This window comes from Nelumbo nucifera, chromosome 2 (genome assembly GCF_055504915.1).
Source record: "Nelumbo nucifera cultivar China Antique chromosome 2, China Antique-T2T, whole genome shotgun sequence".
Lineage (NCBI taxonomy): Eukaryota > Viridiplantae > Streptophyta > Magnoliopsida > Proteales > Nelumbonaceae > Nelumbo > Nelumbo nucifera.
The window spans coordinates 3,834,638-3,856,914 of record NC_142650.1 but is presented as its reverse complement, the minus strand read 5'-3'; the positions used below and the strand labels follow the sequence as shown (position 1 = coordinate 3,856,914).

At 38.7% G+C, this 22,277-nt stretch overlaps 1 protein-coding gene, 1 long non-coding RNA gene and 1 pseudogene across 2 annotated transcripts; 1 reads left to right on the top strand and 2 right to left on the bottom strand.

Annotated features, from left to right (window-relative positions):
* Nucleotides 1-423: 423 nt before the first annotated feature.
* LOC148801881 (uncharacterized) lies at nt 424-10,035 on the bottom strand (annotated as a pseudogene).
* Nucleotides 10,036-15,445: 5,410 nt separating this feature from the next.
* LOC148801880 (uncharacterized) lies at nt 15,446-18,810 on the top strand. Its single transcript, XR_016083190.1, has 2 exons — nt 15,446-16,160; nt 16,267-18,810. It is a non-coding gene; the product is annotated as an uncharacterized LOC148801880 (long non-coding RNA).
* On the bottom strand, nt 18,634-19,829 carry LOC104594602 (histone H2A). Its single transcript, XM_010254970.3, has 2 exons — nt 19,498-19,829; nt 18,634-19,093 (listed from the first exon to the last, which is right to left on the bottom strand). The coding sequence occupies exons 1-2, from the start codon at nt 19,705-19,707 to the stop codon at nt 18,854-18,856; spliced, it is 450 nt and encodes a 149-aa protein (XP_010253272.1). The 5' UTR covers nt 19,708-19,829; the 3' UTR covers nt 18,634-18,853.
* Between the last annotated feature and the right edge of the window lie 2,448 nt (nt 19,830-22,277).

Sequence of the window (22,277 nt, the reverse complement as noted above, 5' to 3'; positions counted from 1 at the left end):
AACAAAAATCTTCCTCTGTCAAGGATAAAACGGAAAACATTAAAGAATTGATCTTTTTTCTTTTCAAAATATCTATTTTACCTTTTTATAATTAATGTGCATCTATTTTTATTAAAATAACCCTGTCTCAGCAATTCCATAATCTAACACTGTTTATCTTCTTTCTCACGAGGCATAGACGGCAGGGGAACCATAAGTCTGTCCTTGGCTGACCCATCCCCATATTGAACAGATTCACAACGTGAGGCTTGCATTCCAATACTTCAACATTTGAATCATTCTCAACCCCTTAAACATCATACTCATTACTGTCGCTAATGGCGAAAGATCCACTCCCCGCTGTTGAAGACAGAGGAGGGCAGCTCTCAGGGTGGAAGCCTCTGGTACCATACTGTAATTTCCACAGTGAAAACACAGATTAGCTTAGGCACCACACTGTACTTTACTTGGGTCCTCAGCCCACATCGATCTAAGCAACTTAAGCAACATCCTGGCCTTTGTTCTTGGCCCTGGAATTACACTGGCTCTGAAGTAATAGTAGCAGTTGTTCCAAGACTCCAACGCTTATTGCTTCTTCTCGCACCCTCAACAAGTCGTAGCACATGATCAGCAGAGAGCTGACCGCACTCTCACTGCCTTCATGATCAGATACTCTGAAAGCCATCTTAACAAGAGCATGAACTGCACTTGTGTTCTTAATTGCAGCCTTTTGCCGCTCTCTAGTCCTAATAGAAGCTCAAGCGTGGCCAATGTTGTCGATGCTTGGCGTATGTTGGCAGTAGAAATATAGGCTATAAGCCCGCCTGCCTTAACAATATTTTCTTGATTCAGGTCTAGAGAACACAGAGCAGATATGGCTTTAACTGTTGCATCAGAGGCTTCTGAGTTATGATGCAGGAGAGTTATCAATCCTTGCAAGAAATTTCAGGTTTTCCCAAGCTTCAGGCAAAGTTCTCTGGTTTCTGAGGACGATGCAACTGCCTCTACTATCTGACACAAGTGAGAGATTGTTCTGCGAGCTCTGAATAATCTCGGTCGAGTTTTTCTTGTCGACGTTAACGAATAACAGTCGCAATAGTAATGGGAAGAAGCCTAACTGGATCAAGCCATACCTCCAAGCCAAACCCTTGGATAGAATTCCGAGTTTCCCGAGTGTTTCTATCTTTGTTGTCAAGGTTACTTCGTGAGATTCAAGCTTGTGCTTCAGGGCTGATGGAGGCCCATCTCACCCCTAGGGGCGGCAGCTCCTAGGATAAGGTCAAGAATCCAAGATAAGTCAAGAAAGGATAATTCAAGATCCATCAAGACTAAATCCAAGACTCCAAGACTTATCAAGAATCCAAGATTATCAAGACTCTTCCAAGATTATCAAGAAATCAAGATCAGAATTCCAACAAGACTCCAAGAAGCATCAAGATTAGCAAGATAATCCAAAATTCATGCATCAAGGGAGATCGGACGAACCAAGAAGAATTCGATCCTATCATATTAGATATTTGGATCTATCCTAATTGTTATTTCCTAGTTCTTTTACAATTTCTAAATGTATTATAAATACTGTTATTCTCTTAGAATTAATCATCAATTCATACTTCATAATTTCAGAGTTTCTTTAAGTTCTCTTCTTCCAATTTTCGCCACCTTTTCTCTCTCCTAGAGAATTCGGTGTTCTTCGCTAGAAGTTAGCGATCGCCCGGTGCTTGCATAGCCAGCCCGGTTTTTCATTGCTTCCACGCTGCGTCAGGTGGTATCAGAGCAGGGAATTCGCCTAGTCATGTCCAACCCAGACGGTAGCAGTCGCAACCCACCCCGTGACGGAGATCAGGGGTTCCCAGCTGTTTGGAGAGCAATTGAAGAACAGCGCACGACCACACGTAACATCGAACAGCAGTTGGCAGAGGTGACTGAGCAACTGCAAACCTTGTTACAGGAGGTTGTCCCACAGAACTGGGAAAATCCACAGCAGATCGAAGGAGACAACCACAACAGACCACCCGTCGCTACTGCATCCCGACGTCCAGTTCTTGATGACGACAGTGATGATGATTTCGAATTTGGTGGTGCTCCAATTCTTCCCGGCAATGATAGAAACGGCAGAAATTGGCACAATCAAGGTAATTTCAATCCCCGTAAGAACAATGATGAATTCAAACTTAAAGTAGATATTCCTACCTTTAGTGGAGATCTTGGCATAGAAGGACTTCCGGATTGGATCATAGAAGTCGACAGATTCTTTGATTACATGGAAATACCAGAGGAAAGAAGGGTAAAACTGGTAGCTTTCCGATTAAAAGGAGGCGCATCCGTTTGGTGGGAACGGATGAGAGAGACCCGGATCAGAGAAGGAAGGGGTCCTGTTCGAACCTGGAGGCGCATGAAGCAGTTAATCAAACGTAGATTTTTACCTCCTGACTATGAACAATATATGTTTGAATCTTATCAGCGGTGTGCACAGGGTTCATGTAGTGTTAATGAGTACACATCAGAATTTTTAAGATTAGCAGAAAGAAACCAGTTGTCTAAAAGTGATAACCAGTAGGCAGCCCATTATTTGAGCGGGTTAAGACCGTCCATCAGGGACAAAATTGGTGTACAAATGGTTCTTAGTGTGCAGGAAGCAAGGAACCTAGCCTTGTAAGCAGAATTAATGTTCCAAGACAAGGCACGCAGTGATAATTACCGTCGGTACAGCGGGAGCGACAATAGACCGGCAACTGTCGACAAGAACAAATCAGTCCCGGCAGTGCAACCCTCTCACCTGGCAAGCACAAGTAACGGCGGTAAGGCTACTACAGGAGGACATACTCGAGGTAACCCTTCCAACCCTCCTAAACCCATTAACCCTTATGCAAGGCCTGCTCCTATTAAGTGTTTTAAATGTAATGAGGTTGGACATAGATCCAGTGACTGTCCCAGGAGGAAGGCAGTTAATATGGTAGAAAGGGAGGAAGAAGAAGATATTGAGGAGGAGGTATACTGTGGGCCTGATGGGGAGGATGAAGAGGGTCCATATGAACATGAGGAGTATACTTGTGTGGTTGGAAAATTAATGTTGTCCCAGAAAAATAAGGATACTTCTCAAAGGCACAGATTATTTCGTACCAGATGTACTGTCAAAGGAAAAATATTTAATTTAATTATTTATAGTGGTAGCCAGGAAAATATTATTTGCAGGGATGTCATCCAACAATTACAGCTGATCCCTGAAAAACATCCCAACCCATACACAATTGGGTGGATCAAGGAAGGAGGCGGCGTACGAGTGGAAAAGCGTTGCAAGGTACATTTTTCGATTGGTAAGTACCATGATGAAGTATATTGTGATATTGTTGATATGGATACTTGCCATATTTTGTTAGGGAGGCCTTGGCAGTTTGATACAGATTCAAGGCACATGGGTAGGAAGAATACCTACCAACTTGAAAAAGAAGGTACACGTTATACTTTGTTACCCATAGCTGAAAAAAAATATTACAAATGCTCAAAAAACACATGAGAAGAATTTCCTTACCATCACCCATCATCATGCTGAATTTGTTAAAGAATGTAAGGATACTCATGAAATACATTTGCTAGTGGTAAAAGAAGAAGATGTTAATGATGAAAATAAAATTCTAGCAGAAGTGCGGGGACTACTGGATGAATTCAATGATGTAGTTCCAGAGGAATTACCAAATGAACTCCCTCCCATGAGAGACATACAACACCATATTAACTTTGTTCCAGGTGCCAATCTACCTAACCTCCTATATTACAGGATGAGTCCTAAGGAGAATGAAATCTTACGGGAAAAGGTAGAAGAATTATTGAAAAATGGACACATTCAAATCAGCATGAGTCATTGCGCAGTACCTGCCTTATTAACACCTAAAAAGGATGACAGTTGGAGAATGTGTGTCGACAGCAGGGCCATTAACAAGATCACCATTGGGTACAAATTTCCTATTCCCAGGCTGGACAACATGTTGGACCAGCTTAATGGAGCTATAGTTTTCTCAAAGATTGATCTCAGGAGTGGTTATCATTAGATCAGGATCTGTCCCGGAGATGAATGGAAGACAACCTTCAAGACTAGAGATGGCTTGTTCGAGTGGTTAGTCATGCCCTTTGGACTAATTAACGCACCCAGCACATTCATGAGGCTGATGAACCAGGTATTGCGCCTCTCCATTGGTAAATTTGTGATAGTCTATTTTGATGATATTTTGATATACAGCAAATCTATCACTGAGCATGTGAGACATATTAGGGAGGTCCTGAAAACATTGAGGAAAAATAAATTATATGCTAATTTGAAGAAATGCATCTTCATGAATGATAATTTATTATTCCTGGGATTTATTATAAGCAATGATGGTGTGAAAGTAGATGAAGAAAAAGTGAAAGCCATTAGGGAGTGGCCGACCCCATCCACTGTCACAGATGTCAGGCGTTTTCATGGGTTGGCAACCTTCTATAGGCGCTTTATTAAGAATTTTAGTAGTATCATAGCTCCCATTACTGAATATTTGAAAAATGGTAAATTTCAATGGGGAGAAGAACAAGAGCAAAGTTTTTTTCTCATAAAAGAAAAATTATGTTCTGCTCCTGTTCTTGCCTTGCCAAATTTTAATAAATTATTTGAAGTTGAATGTGATGCCAGTGGAGTTGGCATAAGGGTTGTGTTGTCCCAAGAAAAGAGGCCCATCGCTTTTTTCAATGAGAAATTATGTGAAACTAGAAGAAAGTGGTCCACCTAAGACAAGGAGTTTTATGTTGTGATTAGAGCCCTGAAGACATGGGAACACTATTTAATTGCAAAAGAATTTGTTCTCTACACTGACCACTAGGCCCTAAAATATCTTAGTGGGCAAAAGCAATTAAGAAGTGATTTGCATGCTAGATGGTCTGCCTTCCTAGACAAGTTCCCATATAAAATTGTGTATAAGGCAGGACAGCAAAATAAAGTGGCTGATGCACTTAGCAGGCGTCTAGCTCTCATCAAGACCCTCAGTGTTGAGATTGTTGGTTTTGTGTGCCTGAAAGACTTATATGCCCAGGATGAAGACTTCCAATAGGTATGGGAGAAATGCGTGAATAAGCAGCCACCAGATGAGTTCTTTATTTATGATGGGTTCCTTATGAAAGGGGAACAGTTGTGTATCCCTTGCACCTCCCTCCGCGAAAAGATCATCAGGGATTTGCATGGGGGTGGATTAGCAAGACACTTAGGAAGGGATAAAACAGTAGAAGCAGTTAAGGGGTGATATTACTGGACGAAATTAAGAAGGGACGTGTCTACCATTGTAAGCAGGTGCTATGTTTGTCAGACAGTTAAGGGACAAACGCAGAACACAAGTCTCTACATGCCCCTACCCGTTCCTACTGCTATATGGGAAGACTTGTCCATGGATTTTGTGCTAGGCTTGCCAAAGACCCAGAGGAACATGGACTCCGTCTTCGTGGTGGTTGATAGATTCTCAAAAATGGCTCACTTCCTCCCATGCAAGAAAACAGCAGATGCATCCGCGACAGCCAGATTGTTTTTCAGGGAGATTGTCCGCTTGCATGGGGTACCCAAGACCATCACATCAGATCGTGACACACGGTTCCTCAGTCACTTTTGGATGACCCTGTGGAGGTTGTTTGATTCATCACTTAATTTCAGCAGTACAGCCCATCCACAAATAGATGGACAGACGGAAGTGGTAAACCGGACCTTAGGGAATTTAATTCGCAACATATGTCGGGAGAGGCCAAAACAGTGGGACTTCGCCATAGCCCAGGCTGAGTTCGCCTACAACAATGCAGTGCACAGTTCTACAAGCAGATCCCCATTCTCCATCGTGTACATGAAGGTCCCTAACCATGCACTGGATTTAGTGAAGCTACCCAGAGTACCCAACGCCAGTATCTCAGCAGAACAGATGGCAGAACAAATCCAATCTGTCCAAGAGGCCGTGAAGCAGAAGCTTGAGCAATCCAACGCCAAGTACAAGATGGCCGCAGACAAGCACTGACGGTCTCAAGTGTTTGATGTCAGTGATGAGATTATGGTCTTCTTAAGGAAGGAAAGAATTCCCGTAGGTACCTACAACAAGTTGAAGCCTCGGAAGTATGGTCCATACAAAATCGTGAAGAAGATTAATGATAATGCCTATATAGTGGACCTACCAGATCATATGGGTATATCCAAAACCTTCAACGTTGTTGACATTCACCGGTACCTGCCAGAGATAACACTTGTCTATCTTAGTCACGACTCGGGGTTGAGTTCTCTCCAAGTGGAGGAGATTGATGGAAGCTCATCCCAAGGCCCATCTCACCCCTAGGGGCAGCAGCTCCTAGGATAAGGTCAAGAATCCAAGATAAGTCAAGAAAGGATAATTCAAGATCCATCAAGACTTAATCCAAGACTCCAAGACTTATCAAGAATCCAAGATTATCAAGAAATCAAGATCAGAATTCCAACAAGACTCCAAGAAGCATCAAGATTAGCAAGATAATCCAAGATTCATGCATCAAGGAAGATCGGACGAACCAAGAAGAATTTGATCCTATCAGATTAGATATTTGGATCTATCCTAGTTGTTATTTCCTAGTTCTTTTACAATTTCTAAATGTATTATAAATACTGCTATTCTCCCAGCCACCTTTTCTCTCTCCTAGAGAATTCGGTGTTCTTCGCTAGAAGCTAGCAATCGCGCGGTCCTTGCATAGCCAGCCCGGTTTTTCATTACTTCCACGCTGCGTCAAGAGCGGCCAAGGACAGGTCTGGATAGATGGTTTTTAAATAATCAGGGTCAAAGCCGTAGTCCATGCAGAGCCACTGGTCTATCAGATGCCGAAGCGTGTGATTGGGGACCAGGGAAGGACAAGTGAGATTCCCAGCTGCCAGCCATTTCTCAATGCTGGGTCGATCATAGGTCTAGCCTGTGCATAGGGTGACTGGATCTGTGAACAAGTCTAAACTAATTGGGCATCTGAACAAGGGAGGAATGGTCATCTGATCATCCCAAAGATTGTCGAAATCGATACAGTTAGACCCAAGTCGAGATCCCGTAGAACCAACACCTCAATGTCGGAGTGCGGCAAAGACCCAACTTATCAAACGGTCTCCTCTCCCCTTCCATGCCAGATTCCTGCTCGTCTCTCTATACCGGATTGCCGTAATTTCCAGGACTTCGACTGGAGCTTCACCGGCGACGAATGTAGGTTCTCCACCGCACAGAGCACCCCTCGGTTTGTAAATTCTGGTGGGTCCAATGTACCCGTTACTCCTGCTAAGAGCGTGTGCGGCGATAGCTTCTTCCTGGGACCCAGCTCTGGCCTTTGCTTTGGAGCACTGTATGACCTCACCTTTGGAGCACAGTTCAACCTCGGATGGGTTGTGCTCAGATCGTAACGAGAATCCGGATGGATTGTTCGTGTAAAAGGGAATTGAATGTAGAATTTGCTGATATTTGATTTCCTTTTCGGCGTTCCTCCAGTCGGCCTTCTTTTGCCTGAAAAAAACAGAAAACCACCACTACAGGAAGTTGATCGGCCTTGTCATTTTCAGGCAACCGGAGGAACAGAGTTTCATGCTCAATACAGAGGGCAAAGGGTATTTTAGTAAAAATAAGTATACAATAATTTATATAAGGGTAAAATAGGTATTTTGAAAAAAAATTGTTCATTAACCGAAGGGAGGTTTTTGTCGATTTTTTTTTTTTGAAAATAAAAAGAGAAATTTTGCTAAAATGAAATTATAGAAGAGGTTTTTATGATTGTCAAAAACTTCCAGCGAGATTTTTGTATTTTAGCCTTTGGATAAAAGAAGAAAGGAATGCAAGTGCACCACGATACGTACCTCGACTATACGCCACGGGAGTAATTCAGCAGAGTAGGCAACGCCCTCGTTCTGGTTTTCATGTCGCCAAAATGTGCTGATTCTCGAAACCCACTTTGACTTTAGGGACCTCCAATGTCCAATCCCACCCTGTTTTTCAGAATTAAGTACAGGAAGTTTTAGATTTCTCCCTATCTCTAAGAATTCAGAAAAAAAAAAAAAAGTTTTGCGTACAAAGAGGAGAGAAGGAATAATTCAAATTTTCAATAAATTAATGAAACAAAAATGTAGACAAATGAAGACCGATTATCTCTGGCATTAATAATCACATCAGCGGTTGATAGTTGATGGCTAAAGAAGAAAATGAGATTGGAGAGAAAACAGAGATATAATCAATATCTGCACCAAGTACAATACTTATTTAGACGTTCTTTAACGGCCGACAAGAGCTTGTAATTATCTTGCTCTTCTGTCGCAAAAGCTCACTTGGGGACGAGTTGACGACCGACGATCAAGTTTCCTGACATCGATCGTCTGCGCCTGTCCTCTTCGTCTTTGGCAAGCATTCAAACGTTCGAAGGACGAATAAATGAGTCATTTCCGGCTTCTAATTCGATCTCGAAGTATCCACTTCCATTGGTGTAGGCCACCAAACTGAACATCCTTGATAACATCAGTGGTTTTGTGAAGTCAGGAAGGTAAATCCCACCATTGGAGTTCTTACGAGTTTTTCTGCGTTGGGGATGGTGTTGGTGGTTCTCGGAAGGACGATTGATAGGGGAGAAGGAGAACCTTGATTTTCAAGCAATGTTGGTGGTTCCCAGAATTCGTTACCTAAGTTCTGATCCAGAGGACCGATAAGCTACGGTTACGTGATCGATTTACTCATCTTGAAAATTTTCAACAGGACAAATTCGACATTTTATTTTTTTTGTTTAAATAAGCTATCTTTCACCCGTCGGAAATATTTCTATACTTCTCTGCTTTATTTTTATGAGAGATATTCTCAATGCAAAGCAATGAATTGATGTCAAATTCACGGGCAAGGGGCTATTAGTACAATATGGAGGGCTGTCATTCAGCATTCTGCATTGGGTTGTAAACTTGCAAAGTAATTAACCAAAAAAAAAAAAAACACTAAGCACCTATCTCTGACCCAGCTCTTTCTCTCTAGATCCGGATGGAAAATGATGACTCGCCTGCGGGTCAGTTACTCAGTTTTTAACGTGAATTCTGATTAACATTCCACAACGGGAAAGGCCGTTGACACGTTGTATTTGAATTCATCTCTTTCTTCACTCATACTCTGCCCCTCGACATCCCATTGTAAATTTGTAATATGAGGATTTGCAGTCGGTGGCGGGAGAATCACCACTATAAACAGTGGATAGCCGGGTGGTGTAAATTTTTGTTTGACGAAACCATCAATCTTTACAAAAAACAGTTGAAAGAGGAGAATTCAGCGGTGAAGGTTTGCCTTTGATTTCTTATTGGTACTGCTGATGGCAACCTTCCTTGTGAAGAAGATGATTCGCAACCTCTCGGTTGTCGTTGTCTTTCTCGAGGACATTCAGCTCGCAGTTCCTTATAAGCAGTATGTTGTTGTGTCACTGTAAAACCCTAATTCTTTATTTTCTAATTTTTTATTTTTTTTTTATGTTTGAACTTTAAATCCTTTCCTCCTTGAAAGTTGAAACATCATCAATGATGCACGAGAAACTATTACTATAGGCTATGTCCAGCCTCTTTTTTATAATTTATATTTTCTATAATCTGTTGTAGCAATCTATTGTTTGCGGAACATGCTTGGTTAAGATTTCTCATGGAAATTAACCAAGCCTATTGTACATTTTTCTTTTTTAATTGGATTTTTCTGTACATTTCTGCTGTCTTGTATAATTATCACCGTGATTGTACAATACGGATAAAGAATTAGGGAAGTTATTTTTTCGCTCTTTTTGGTATAGTAACAGGAGTTATTTTCGCTCTTTGCTGACCTCAGAACCCACCTGAACCAGCAATTCAAGTTGGTTCCCAATGGTCTCATGTCTTATTACCAAAAAACGCAAGTCCCATGGTACAGTTGGCACTTCTCTCCCAATTTTCAACCAGTTCATGACCTCAATACAGTCTCCTACTTGAATCTTTGCCCAACCAGTTGATGATGAAAACTTTAGTTCTTGTAGAGCAGGAAGAAGCTCTACTTTAGTGTGTTTCCAACCCATGCTGCCCCTGAGAAGCTTAAAATAATGTTTTCCCTATGTCTAATGAACCCGGATTACTTAGCAACCATAAAAGTTAAGATTTGCCACTTCATAAAAGTTAATTATGAAAACCCTCAATTCTCAGCACTTGAAAAACAATGCACAGCTATTAGCTGCCTAGCAAACCTCAAAATCATACCTTGATTACCTTCATCCTTCTTGCTGACCCCTTGAGCCTCATGCCTACCAAAATAAGTCAGCTACTGTTCATCAGCCAAGGCATTAGCTGATCTAGAAATCTGAGCAAAGATTGATTCCCATTAAAAAGACCACGAAGCTTGTTTGCAGATTTTCTGAGAGAAATAACTCAAGAATATGCCATTGACATTTTTTCTCATGTTACCTATGCAAAACACATTTCGACCGATATCCATACCCACCAATCAATCTTGAGTAAAATATATTTTACTAATGCAACCAACTAGAGAAAATCAAAGAAAGAAGATTCCACCAAGATTAATGAGCAGAAGTCAGTAAATTGAAATCCTTTTTCCCTTTGACAAACAGTTTATTACCTGGTATTAATAAAAACAATTAGGTTGAAAAAACTGCTAATAAAAGTTGTGTGGGATTGTTTTAGATTGGACTCTTAAAGGAATACTTCGCTATTGTCTAATTAATTGATGACAAGAAGTAGCAACAGTCCATTTCAATATCTAAAGTGAAACTAATTTTCCATAGGTGCTATGGTTGTAATATCTAAACAAAGAGATACGCTTATTTTAGATATTTGTAACGAGTTAAGTCAAAACCAGTTTACTCCCCAATTTAATTTTCCAATATATCTGATCATTGGTGGAGGGTTTGGATGGATGACATCTAGTCATCTTCCTAGGTATAATGAGTGAGTTATTCAGGATAGAAAATAGTGGAAATCTATCACTGTTAGGAAATGAATACTGATGATCAAAACAAAGTGGATAGCGGGTCAGATGTTTGAAATAAAACCAGTTATGTAATCAACTGGTTAAATGTGGTAAATAGAGGATATACCCAGCTTTGTTGGGCGATGGATGATGGTGAATGTTGGGGTGACTGCAGGGGTGATATTAGTGAAGAAAATCCAGCTTGTTCAACTGGTTCTAATGATGGAAGAGGGTTTATCTTAATACCGGTTTTATGTTGAGAAAGAGGAAAATTTTCTGGTGGTTATCAATGTAGAACAATGGAAATGCTTGCACTAAACCTGAAAATAGATATCCGGTCTTGATCAGTGATTAATGGCAACCAATGAAGGAGATTCAAGGGGCAGTATTTATTGTTTGGCATGAATCTTTATAAGAGTGCATATTTCTTTCTAGGGGTTTTACGACCTTGATGAACAATAACCTCCCAAAGAGCAAGTGTATTGCCCAATTCTTATTTCCTATCTCTATATATAACAACTTTGAGTTTAATTCTACCTTTGCTTCATTTGTTTTTTCTGAATTTCTGTCTTTTAATTTGCTTGCACGGAGTGGATGACCTTCATATAAAGCTAAATTATTTAGATAGAGAAGCTGGTTATAGCTTTCTCAGATCTAAATTGAGCAAAGGTCTTTTTCCCCCTCTTTCTGCCTCTCAATAAAAATAATAGTTTTTTTTTATTATGAATTTGTTACATTTGGGTGGGTTTGGGTTGGACTTCATTGCTTCAACCCACCCATTTAACACCCAACTGCAAACAGCCTAAAAGGGTGTGTTCAGCCCACTCCACCTCTAACACAACCAATAAGCACCTAAATCCTATGCATTTTCAAGTTAGTTGTAAGCTTTAACAGGTTAGGTTTGGTGCAGAAAAATATTTCCCATTGCTTTAATATCAATTTAGGCAATGCGTACTGAGATGTCAATGATCTTGGATGATTCTCCCATTAATCATCCATTACTTATTCCCTCTATCTCCCTTTGTTGCTTGTTCACTATTGCCAATTCTTAGGGCTAGAGTACGCATTCCATAACTATATATAAATTTTCAAAAGCCCTTGATTAGGATTGTGTTTCCAAATAAACTGTGGCAAAAGAGTAATTGTTGTATAATTAAAATTTTAAGGTGACCACTTTCATTACCTTGGTCTGATAATCCATAATAAGGGAGAGACTGAAGAGGAGGAAATCACCCATAGAAATTAGAGCAAGATGGGCAAAAAGGAGAGGCGAATCCAAGGTCTTATGTGATGGTTATGTGCACTTCCTATCTAAATAATGCTCTCAACGAGATCTCTGAAAATAATTTATAGTACTGATTAATTAGGTTCAATCAATCATGTACCATTAATAAGGTACTAAATAATAATATGTGTGAAACATACAAATACAAAATAAATTCCATTCATTTCCTCATTTGAATTGGGTTCACAGCCTTCAGGGAACTATTCCCTTCAGATCCTTTAGCAATAATCCCAATCACATGTATTGGACCAAATTACATAAATTAATGATTTTTCCTATGTGACCTTCTGATTGATTATTAGTCCCATATTACTGATAAGTTAATAAAAAAATCATATAAAGACAATAGTGCAAGATAACAAACACATACGCATAATTATATTAAGGGAAAATATTACTGTTCAAATAAAAATGTCTACAAGTATATACAAAAGTCAAACTCTAACCGTGGTCGTAGGTTCGATTCCCACAAATGGCGCCAATTGATAGGGCGCGATCTAGTCACTCTTATCTGGCAGCGGATGCGTTCCTAACTGGCGACGGACGAGATACCTGTGAGGAAGAAGAAGGATCCCCGGGGAGCTCTCCCGGTGAGAATACTCCAATGCTTAAGTTAATAGCAGGAAGAAAGAGTTGCAGAGCAAAAATGAAAGGGCTAGAGTGCAAATCATGCAAGTTACCTTTGTTCTTGGGGGTCGGAGCTCTTATATACTAATGTCCTAACAAATCAGGTATAACTACCTCTGAATCTCTGTCGTAGTTGTTACTTGCCAAGGCTGAGCTGGTGGGCACAGGTAACCGTTGCAGAGTACGACCCTGCCAGATAAGGGACACCTCTCAGGGTTGGGAGGCACGATGCCACCTGGATGGAGACGTGGGCACAGTCTCCAAATTTGGCAGGTACGGTTGTCAGGCAGGAGATCTTCCTGTGATATGTCGAGTTGCTCTGCCCCGAGCTACCTTGTATCGAACTACCCTGTGCCGAGGTGCTTCTACCCAAGGGGGCCTACTTGAGTTTGGTCGGGCGAGTTTATTCTTAGGAGGCTGCCGAGCTCAACCCGAAGTGCCTTGAGCTCGGGAGATTCCCGTCTTGGGAGGATCTTAGCTCAAGGCATTTCCTACTTGGAAGAACCTTAGCTCAGGGTAATCGAAGTGTCATCTTGTAGCGAGCTACCACGCTGGATCTTGGCAGGCTGGTCGTGCTGAATTGTTACTTATGTTGAGTCACGTCCATGTATCCCTTTATGATGAGTTCTGGCCAAATCACCCTCCATCAAGAACCATGCCCCGAGTCAAAACTAAATTGGTTACAATATGAAACCAAAAGTCACACCATACATTTTGTAGACATTCTGCAATGGGATATTTGATGAATAACATCTGATGTCCTTTATTTTAACCTCACAAAATGTTGTGAGATTTTAGTTCTAGTTAGTTTATCCTTAGCAGCAATTTCCATAATGCCCCAAATAATCCCCTTGGACTGTTTGAAAAAAAAACCAGCAATAGAACTGGTAAAGATAAAATCACTTATGGTTTTCCATTTCATTTAAGCACAAGTTTACTATCCAAAGGGAAGATGATACCAGTTGGCACTTGCTAAGACAAGATAAAGATTAGGTCCTTTTAGGATGAAAGGAACAGATTCATATTCTTTCTTCCTTCAAACTGAAAATGACTCCATTTTTTGAGGTCATTGTGGGTTTAAATTATATTTCAAATTAATATTAAATATTTAAATTCAAATAACATCCAAATACCATGCAAATGAATGCTTATGCTACCCCTTTTGTGATTGACCACCATATCCTTGGTATTCCGGCTTGTATTAATTCCTTCCAAATAGACAAAGCACTAATAGTCTCAATTTCTTATTGTACCATTGCAATTTATTTCTCAGAGTTGAATGGATTTTACCTTTCAATGCTCCATGCCATTCATTTGGTTGGTATAACCAAAAAGATCTTTCTAGGTAATAATCAAATTTGCAAAAACTATTGTATTTAAATGTCATCATGTGATGAGGAACAGACCTGAAAGTGTATTCATTTCTGGCTCATGAGCATGAAAATGTTTTTTGTTAGTTCTCATTAGATAGATTGGTTAACAACAACTTATCGGTGACAGGATTATTTAGCAATTTATCAGAGAGAAGAATCATAAAACAAGGCCAAAGAGTGGTTACCTTGTTCAGTGCAAGTGTTTCAAGCACAATCATTGAAGAATTGGCTTTAATGGAATAAAAAGGGCAGCCCTGTGCATGAGGTTCCTACCAATGCAGGGTCTGTGGAGGGATAGATATATGTAGTCTTCTCCCTGTGCATACAGAGAGGCTATTTCAAAGATCTAAACCCAAGTCACCTAGGTCTCAGTTGCGCCAAAACCCACACCCACCCTCATCCGCTTTAATGGAATAGTTATAAATTTTATTCCTCATTGTAGAAAGCATAACGAGAATTATTTATGTATATAAAAAATAGGGTACACATGAAGATGTAGATTAATGTTAAAAAATGTGCAATAACAGTCCTCCAATATGGAAACTAGCCAGATAACAAGCTATGTAGATGTTTGAGAAACTGATTTTTTAGCTCATTGATTTCTCATAAATCAGAGAAATTGTTTGTTTGGTAATGATTATCAGCAATGGTTTTTGTGTTTATAGGAATCATTGAATTTGCTGGTTTCTCTTTTCGGTTCAATTTTAAAAATTGTTTTCTGACCTACTTGTCCATTTACTGATTATCATTGAATTTGTTGATTTCTTAGAAATTGGCCAATCAGACACCAAAATGATCAGTAATTTTTTTAACGAAAAAGTACAGACAAGTTCATTGCAGATTTTCTGAATTTCACTGCACACCTATAAACATTCAAAATGTCAAATACCCCCACTCCATAGGCACACCAATGCCTTCCCATAAATTGGCATCAATTCCAAATTGACACCTACCTCAACTATATTTTGGGATTAAAAATTTTGACCCTGGGCTGAACCGTCATTCTCCTTTTTTTTAATTGTTGATTACTGATGTAACATCAATTTATGAGAAATTGGCATTAGTCCCAAACACCACCATAATAAATCTTTATCTGAATTCTAGGCATCTAGCTAAAAAGCCCACCGAAGCCCAAAACCATTTAACTTGGGCTCCATGAAATTTGCTTAATCACTTTCCATCACATTTGTCCATTTTCATTACATCAAATAAAATCATCTCGTGCAGTTAAGGCTTAATTTGGGAGCTAAGGATTTCGGACAAATAACCATATATTGGCAAAATCTTGGTTTCTTTTTCACTGGTCAAGTTTAAGATGGCGATTGGCATAGGGGAGAAAAAGTCGGTACTTGCTTTGAATAACTGTTCCATGTTCATGTGTCTTGATACCATAATATTCATTCGTGGAGGTGGCAACTTAAAAGGCTAGAAAAAGACCTGAAGACAACAAGAGGGTTACCTCTTAATGGTGCCTGCTTTGAAGTAGATATTTTATTGTTCCTGTGGCAGAGGCATTTTATCTTCAACATCTACTTCTTTCCATAATTCTTGGTGATTGATAGCCAAATGAAATAAAAAATAAAAAAAAGAAGGGATGCCCCATACATATTTCGCTTCCCATCAATATGGACCAAAAGTGGAAACTGACATTTCTGATTGATCACTTTATGAATATTCGTTGGAAGAACACTCCTCACACCAACCTCACAATGCTTCCTAATATATCAAAAATATATCCTGTATTTTGTACAAGAAAAATTCTCAATAAGTATCCTGTATTTTAGGCTTAGTGCTAAGGTGAGGTGCAATTTAAATGTTTTCATAATGTCAAAACTAACCTCCATCATAATTTTCAAACCATTTTACCCTTTTCTCTTATTTTTTCCCTTTTCCCCTTTCTCTTCAATCTAGGTTGAAGAAGGATCAAGAGAAGTGGTAAGTGCAGCCCTTCGTTCCGAATTCAGTGTTCATAGGTGGTAAGCGTAGCCTTTGATTCCGACCTCCACGGTAATTTTTTGACCTCCTGCTCTTGCTCGCGTAGGTGGTAAACTTCGATCAACTCCAACTTGAAGGAACATAGAGGAGAGGAGAGGAGACTGTTCACGCGCAGGTTGAATGAACGTCAAAGAAGGTGGTAAGCTTTAAACTCCTAACGTCTGATCAGTTTCACAAATTAGCTATCGTACTAGAGTGGCTGAGTGGTTGCCTGTCAGGTCGTCCGTTATGAGAGAGCGCAAGGTCCAATTCTGAGAATTGATGAGGGCGAGGAGCTTGCCGACTTTTGGGATTCTCTAGCTAGTGCTCCGGTTCTTAGTGATGATCTTGACAAAGTGGCCGGAAAACTCGATTTTTCTGCCGGTAAGGATCAGGTTGCAGCGGCAATTCGTCTTGGGGTTGGTGGGAAGAAGGTGGATGAATATGATTTGGACTATGAGATTTTCCAGAAAGCGCTTTCGGGTGGTGTGGTTATACAGAGAAAAAGAACCTAATTTTTCAGGTTGAAAAAGTCCCTTTCCCTAATTTTCTTCCTCTTCTTTTCATTTGATTTGTTTGGAGGGGCAAGGTGGCTGTTTATGAAGTATATATGTAGGAAAATAAATGGATGCGCAGCAAGAAATGGATGGGGATTGGAACATTGTCTAGGAAGAAATGGATGTCCAGCAATAAATGTCTCTGCTTTTCGTCTGATCAGTTCTGGCCATTGGTACGTTGCCCAGCAAGAAATGAATGGGGATTGGGAAATTTTGATTTTTTGACAAATGGTTATGAAGTATATATGGAAAGAAAGTGTGAATTAAGGCTCTCCATCACTTCGTAACGGTCTCACCTGTGTCTCTGTAATTCGATCAGTTTGTTTACTCAGATTCATCTGGAGCTCTATACAGAAGCTACAGCCAACAAGTTAACAGAAACAGCTTGGCCAAACCCAGTAGTTGCACAGCTAGACCTTGAACCCTCTAAGAAAAACCAAATTTTGCCGGAGGCATCAGAGATGGTGGGACCAAAAGGTTCAGTAGCAGTAGCTTCATATAGGCTGATCAGAAAATCCCTAAAAATCTTGCATTAAAATCAACCAGAAGTCAATGTAATATAAATACATTTAAAAAGCATAGAGAATAACAGAAAAAAGCAAAAAAAAAAAACAAAAAACAAAACCTGGTCGTCTCTTCCGGCACCGGCAACAAGGGGTCTTCTTCTCCGGCAACGGTTGAGTTAGAAAAAGGGGTACTGTTATCAGATGTGATTTCTTCCGGCAATTTCTTCCTCAATACACGGAGCAGATCTTCGAACGACGTTGTCTGGTTTGTCATTCGTCGATTTCAACTTTTCCAGCGTCACATTCCGCTTGACTTTACTGACGTGTGGAACTGGTTTCTTCGAAACTTCAGGTAATAGAATGGGTGAACAATGATTCCCACTTGCAGACAAACGATTATAGCTGGGTCATTTTCATCATTTCGAACCTGCAGGTGGGTAATTATGCCTTTTTTGCATTTGAGGTGAGTTAACGCCAGGTATTGATTTTAACAAATTGAAAATTGGGTACTAAATTGTTGGTATTTTAAAATCCGGATACTAAATTGACAATAGGCCTAAAATACAGGGTATTTATCGAGAATTTTCCCCTTGGCTCAGTTTCGATGGAGTAATGCAACATACAAGCTTTGCACTCTACGTATTTGTGTATTTGTACTCAATCCAAAACTGAGCCTAAAATTCTGGATTTGTACAATAACAATTGCATAAAGGTTTTTAACACCATACCACTTCAATTGGGTTGAAACGTGACCAAGACTCATGTGTGAGCATAAAATTCTTTAAATTAACAAAAGCCCCTACAATCATTTTACTTTATGAAAGAAAATTTTATTTACAAAGCCACAAAAATGTTTGGAGACATTTTCTAACGTTGCTTGGCTCACTACAAATGGCAAATGGGAAAGGAATCCTCTATCCGCCCTAGAAGGAACAGAAAGCATCACTGAAAACATCTGGAAACAGAAAAACATCTTAGCTCCCTCCATCCACATCATCAACGTCCAGGATAGAGAGGAACTCGGAAGTGGTTAACAAAGAAAACTAGGCCTAAGGTATGAGTAAGGAATGACTGCATCAAACGCATTCACCACTACCCAATTCAATCAACAGGGTACGTCTTCCTGAAAGATCAGCAGTTTTGGGTTCGCCATATTTGACTTGCACTGGTGCATTTCCGACTGCATTGCCATGCGGTGGGCAAGGGTTGACTAATTACAGGAAATACAACAAATGGGAGTTCTTTAATCTTGGTTACAAAATGTTCAGATCCCCCAAGAGCCCACAGTTTCCATATCAACCGGGGTGAGAAATCCATCTTCCGATTCAAGGGTTAACTAATTGGATAAATCATAACCACAAAGCAAATAAATTGGGATTAAGCTACCAACAACTTTCATTCATTGATCCAAATACATCATCATCACAGAAAGATAGGGTACGATGGAATTGAGTACAATGTTTGAAATCCCAAGAGGAGACGAGTATCCTAAACGTGAAATAAACAAAATTACATACAGACAAGAGAGTAAGAGAAGGGAAAGGGGGGGAAACAAGAAAAAAGGAGTCTTTCTGGCTTTCGCCAAAGCCATTCAAGCCTTCTTGGGAGATTTGACGGCCTTTGTAGGAGATTTAGGCTCTTTAGCTGCCTTCTCGGACTTCTTAGGCAAGAGCACAGGATTGATGTTGGGGAGAACTCCTCCATGTGCAATTGTCACACCGGCAAGAAGCTTTCCCAGCTCTTCATCGTTCCTCACAGCCAGAAGAACGTGCCTTGGGATGATTCTGTTCTTCTTGTTGTCTCTTGCCGCGTTGCCGGCCAACTCCAGCACCTGAAGCCAAATCCAATAACATCAGAAACCGCAATAAAACTTCCGAGGGAAGAAAAAAAAAGGCGTGATGCAACGAAGTCAAATGCGAGTTCGATCCTGGTTGAACTTAAAGACTTCTTGTGAATTCAGCATTTCAACGAGAAATTCTAAAGTTAGAAGAAACTATGAACAAAAATAGCATTTCCCTTCAAAAATTTCTACTACGTTTTTTGTTTATAGAAAATTAAAGAAAAAAACAAGAAAATAAAAGCTCGGACATTTTGAAATCCAGCCAAATTACCAGATGGTAGAATAAAAATAAATGTTCAACGAAAAAAAAAAAAGGATTAAAGAAAAAGTTGAAATAAGGGAATCTAAGAAATGAGGCACAGATATAAAAATTGAGACAAAGAGAAGGATACTACCTCAGCTGCAAGATACTCAAGGACAGCGGCCAAATAAACAGGGGCACCAGTTCCGACACGCTGTGAATATCGGCCCTTTTTCAAGTACCGACCGATCCTTCCAACAGGGAACTGCAAACCAGCCTTCACAGACCGAGAGACTGGCTTCTTCTTTGGCCCACCTCCTTTCCGTCCTCCAGCACCTTTCTTCACTTTTCCGGTGGACTCCATCGCTCAACCTTCTCAACGGAAGAAAAAAGAAACACGAGATCACGCCGGAGTAACGACTCCCCCACACCGGAAATACGACCGTCCACACTTGTCCGAAGAGAATGAGGATGTGTTGGGTGGGGCTTGTGTGGCCAGTTTTATATGGTCTTGTTGCCCGCACTTAGTTTTGGGTTTGAAGGGTTAATACCGTTAGATCTTTATTTTAATCGACGGCCTTGGGCTTCTCATGTTGCGATCCGTGCATTTAGAAACGAACCAACGGGGTGCGAGATTGGGTCACTGCGTTTTTTAGCGGGGAAGTAAAAGTGGATGACTGGAGGATAAAAGGAATGAAGATAAGACTGGGACCCGATCTGACTCATTGGACGGGTAGATAAATCTGAAATGGGTCCCATTATTTTCTAATAATAAAATAAAATGATCTTATGGACGGTATGATAATAAAATGATAATATTAATTATATTAAATTAATAATCAAAATTTGTTATTAATTAACTAAAAATATTTAAAGTTATTGTTAATATCTAAAATTTTAACAATTGTACTTTTATTTAATGTTGATTTACATAAAATAATTATTGTTAATTTAATATGAACAAATATTTTGTAATAAATTTAATTTTATTAATTATTTATAGTAATTTTAATAATTGCTATTATTTTTAAATAAAATTTTAATTAACTTAAAATAAATAAAAATAATAGCAAAAATTAATATTTTTATTAATTTCACTAATAATTAACAATTATATAGAATTGACAACCGGGTGGGTTCAGGGTAGGGCACTCCATCCCTGTCCTTGCCCCATAGTCAAGACACTTTACCCCATCCCTAGTGTTAGGCGGGTTTAAGGCAAGGCAACCACTTCTCAATGTTGGGCGAGTTCAGGGACAAGACACCCCACTCCTCATAAAGGAAGGAGAGTCCTCAAATTTCCCCATCTCGTCCCTAGTATTGGGCGGGTTCAAGTAGAGGTGTAAATCAGGTTGTATTGGGCCAAGCCTTGGGCTAGGCCAGGCCGTAGACCAAGCCAAGCTATGAGAGGTCCATTTTCAAAAAAAAATTAAAAAATGATGTTTAAATTTTTATTTAATATGATTTTTGATGTATACAATTGTTTATATATACAATTAGACATATTCATAGGCCAGGTAGCCCGACAGCCCAGCCCGGCCTAACCCGTTATTTTTCAGGCTTTGACAAAAATTTAGGCATGTGGACTCGAGCCCGGGCTTTCCCAAATAAGCCTGGCCCGATACTATTATATATATATATATAAAGTACTTATGTTATATAAATAAATATATATATATATATATATGCTTCTTAAATTATTAATAAATATCAATTTACTAATATGAAATATAAATTAGTTTATTAATTTATATAAATTATTACTAAATTAATATAATATTAGTTTATAAAAGTATACTGAAAATAAGACATTTTCTGTACAAATCGAGCTTCAGGCTTGGGCTTTATATAAGGGTTGGGCTCGAGCTCAAGATCTAGGCCCGATGGTTGGGCTAGGCTCAGGCTCGAGCTTGCACATTTTCTATTGATAAAGAGGCATGTGTTAATTATAAAACTATGCTTTTTTACAAATTAAAATTTTTATTTAATTATAGTCTAGTATAAATATATATATATATATAACATTTATATATATATATATATATATATATATATATATATTAATATAAAATTTGTTATTTAAATATTATACAATAATATTTACCATATATGCATATAAGTTCTAAGTTGAATTTATTAGGGGTTGTTTAGCTTGAGTCCTATCCGCTGAATCTTTCATTGAACTCCAAAAGTTTGATACCCAATTAGACTTCGAATTAGATTATCCCTGATAATGTGTGGGCATGGTGCATATCACAGCTAGACCTAACTCAAAAGAAAATAATTACTTGAGCCTGCAAATTTATAGATTTAATCGAGTTAGGTTAAGTTATAAATGATTTATTATTTTTTATTATTATTTATTAAAATATTTTTAGCTATTAAAATATTGTAATTATTAAATTACTATATTTAAAACATAGTAATTTATGGAAATTATCATATTTTCAAGAATATTGCTAATTTCTTTGATAAAATTAATTAAGTGTACTTTTTTGGTAATTAAATATAACTTTTTGGTAATTAAATGTAATTTTCTACTATTTATAGCTTAAATTATAGTTACTGTTAATTACCATTTAAAATAATTATTGTTAATTATATTACTATTAATAATTAAAATACATTATTTTTTTCATTATTATTCAGTATTTTTTGCAATGAAATACAATTAATTTAATTTTTTTAATTATTTATAGTAATTTAATTAAGCTTTGGGTTTTTCATAATTTTTGAGCTTTTAATTAATTTTTGGTGTTTTTTTTCATTATTATGTAGTAATTTTTGCATATGAGTATTTTTCAATTTTTTTAGTATTTTCATTATTTTTCCATATTAGTCACTACAAAATTAATTTGCATTTGCTTTCAATAAAATAAATTAAATAACTAAATAAATAAATACCATAGTCAATAAAAAATACATATATTTTTC

Excerpts from the sequence above, each read along its gene's own strand:
- LOC104594602 (XM_010254970.3), bottom strand. The coding sequence starts at position 19,707 with ATGGAGTCCACCGGAAAAGTGAAGAAAGGTGCTGGAGGACGGAAAGGA. Across the intron at positions 19,094-19,497 it reads TTGAGTATCTTGCAGCTGAG|GTGCTGGAGTTGGCCGGCAA; the intron begins GTAGTATCCTTC and ends ATTTGGCTTCAG.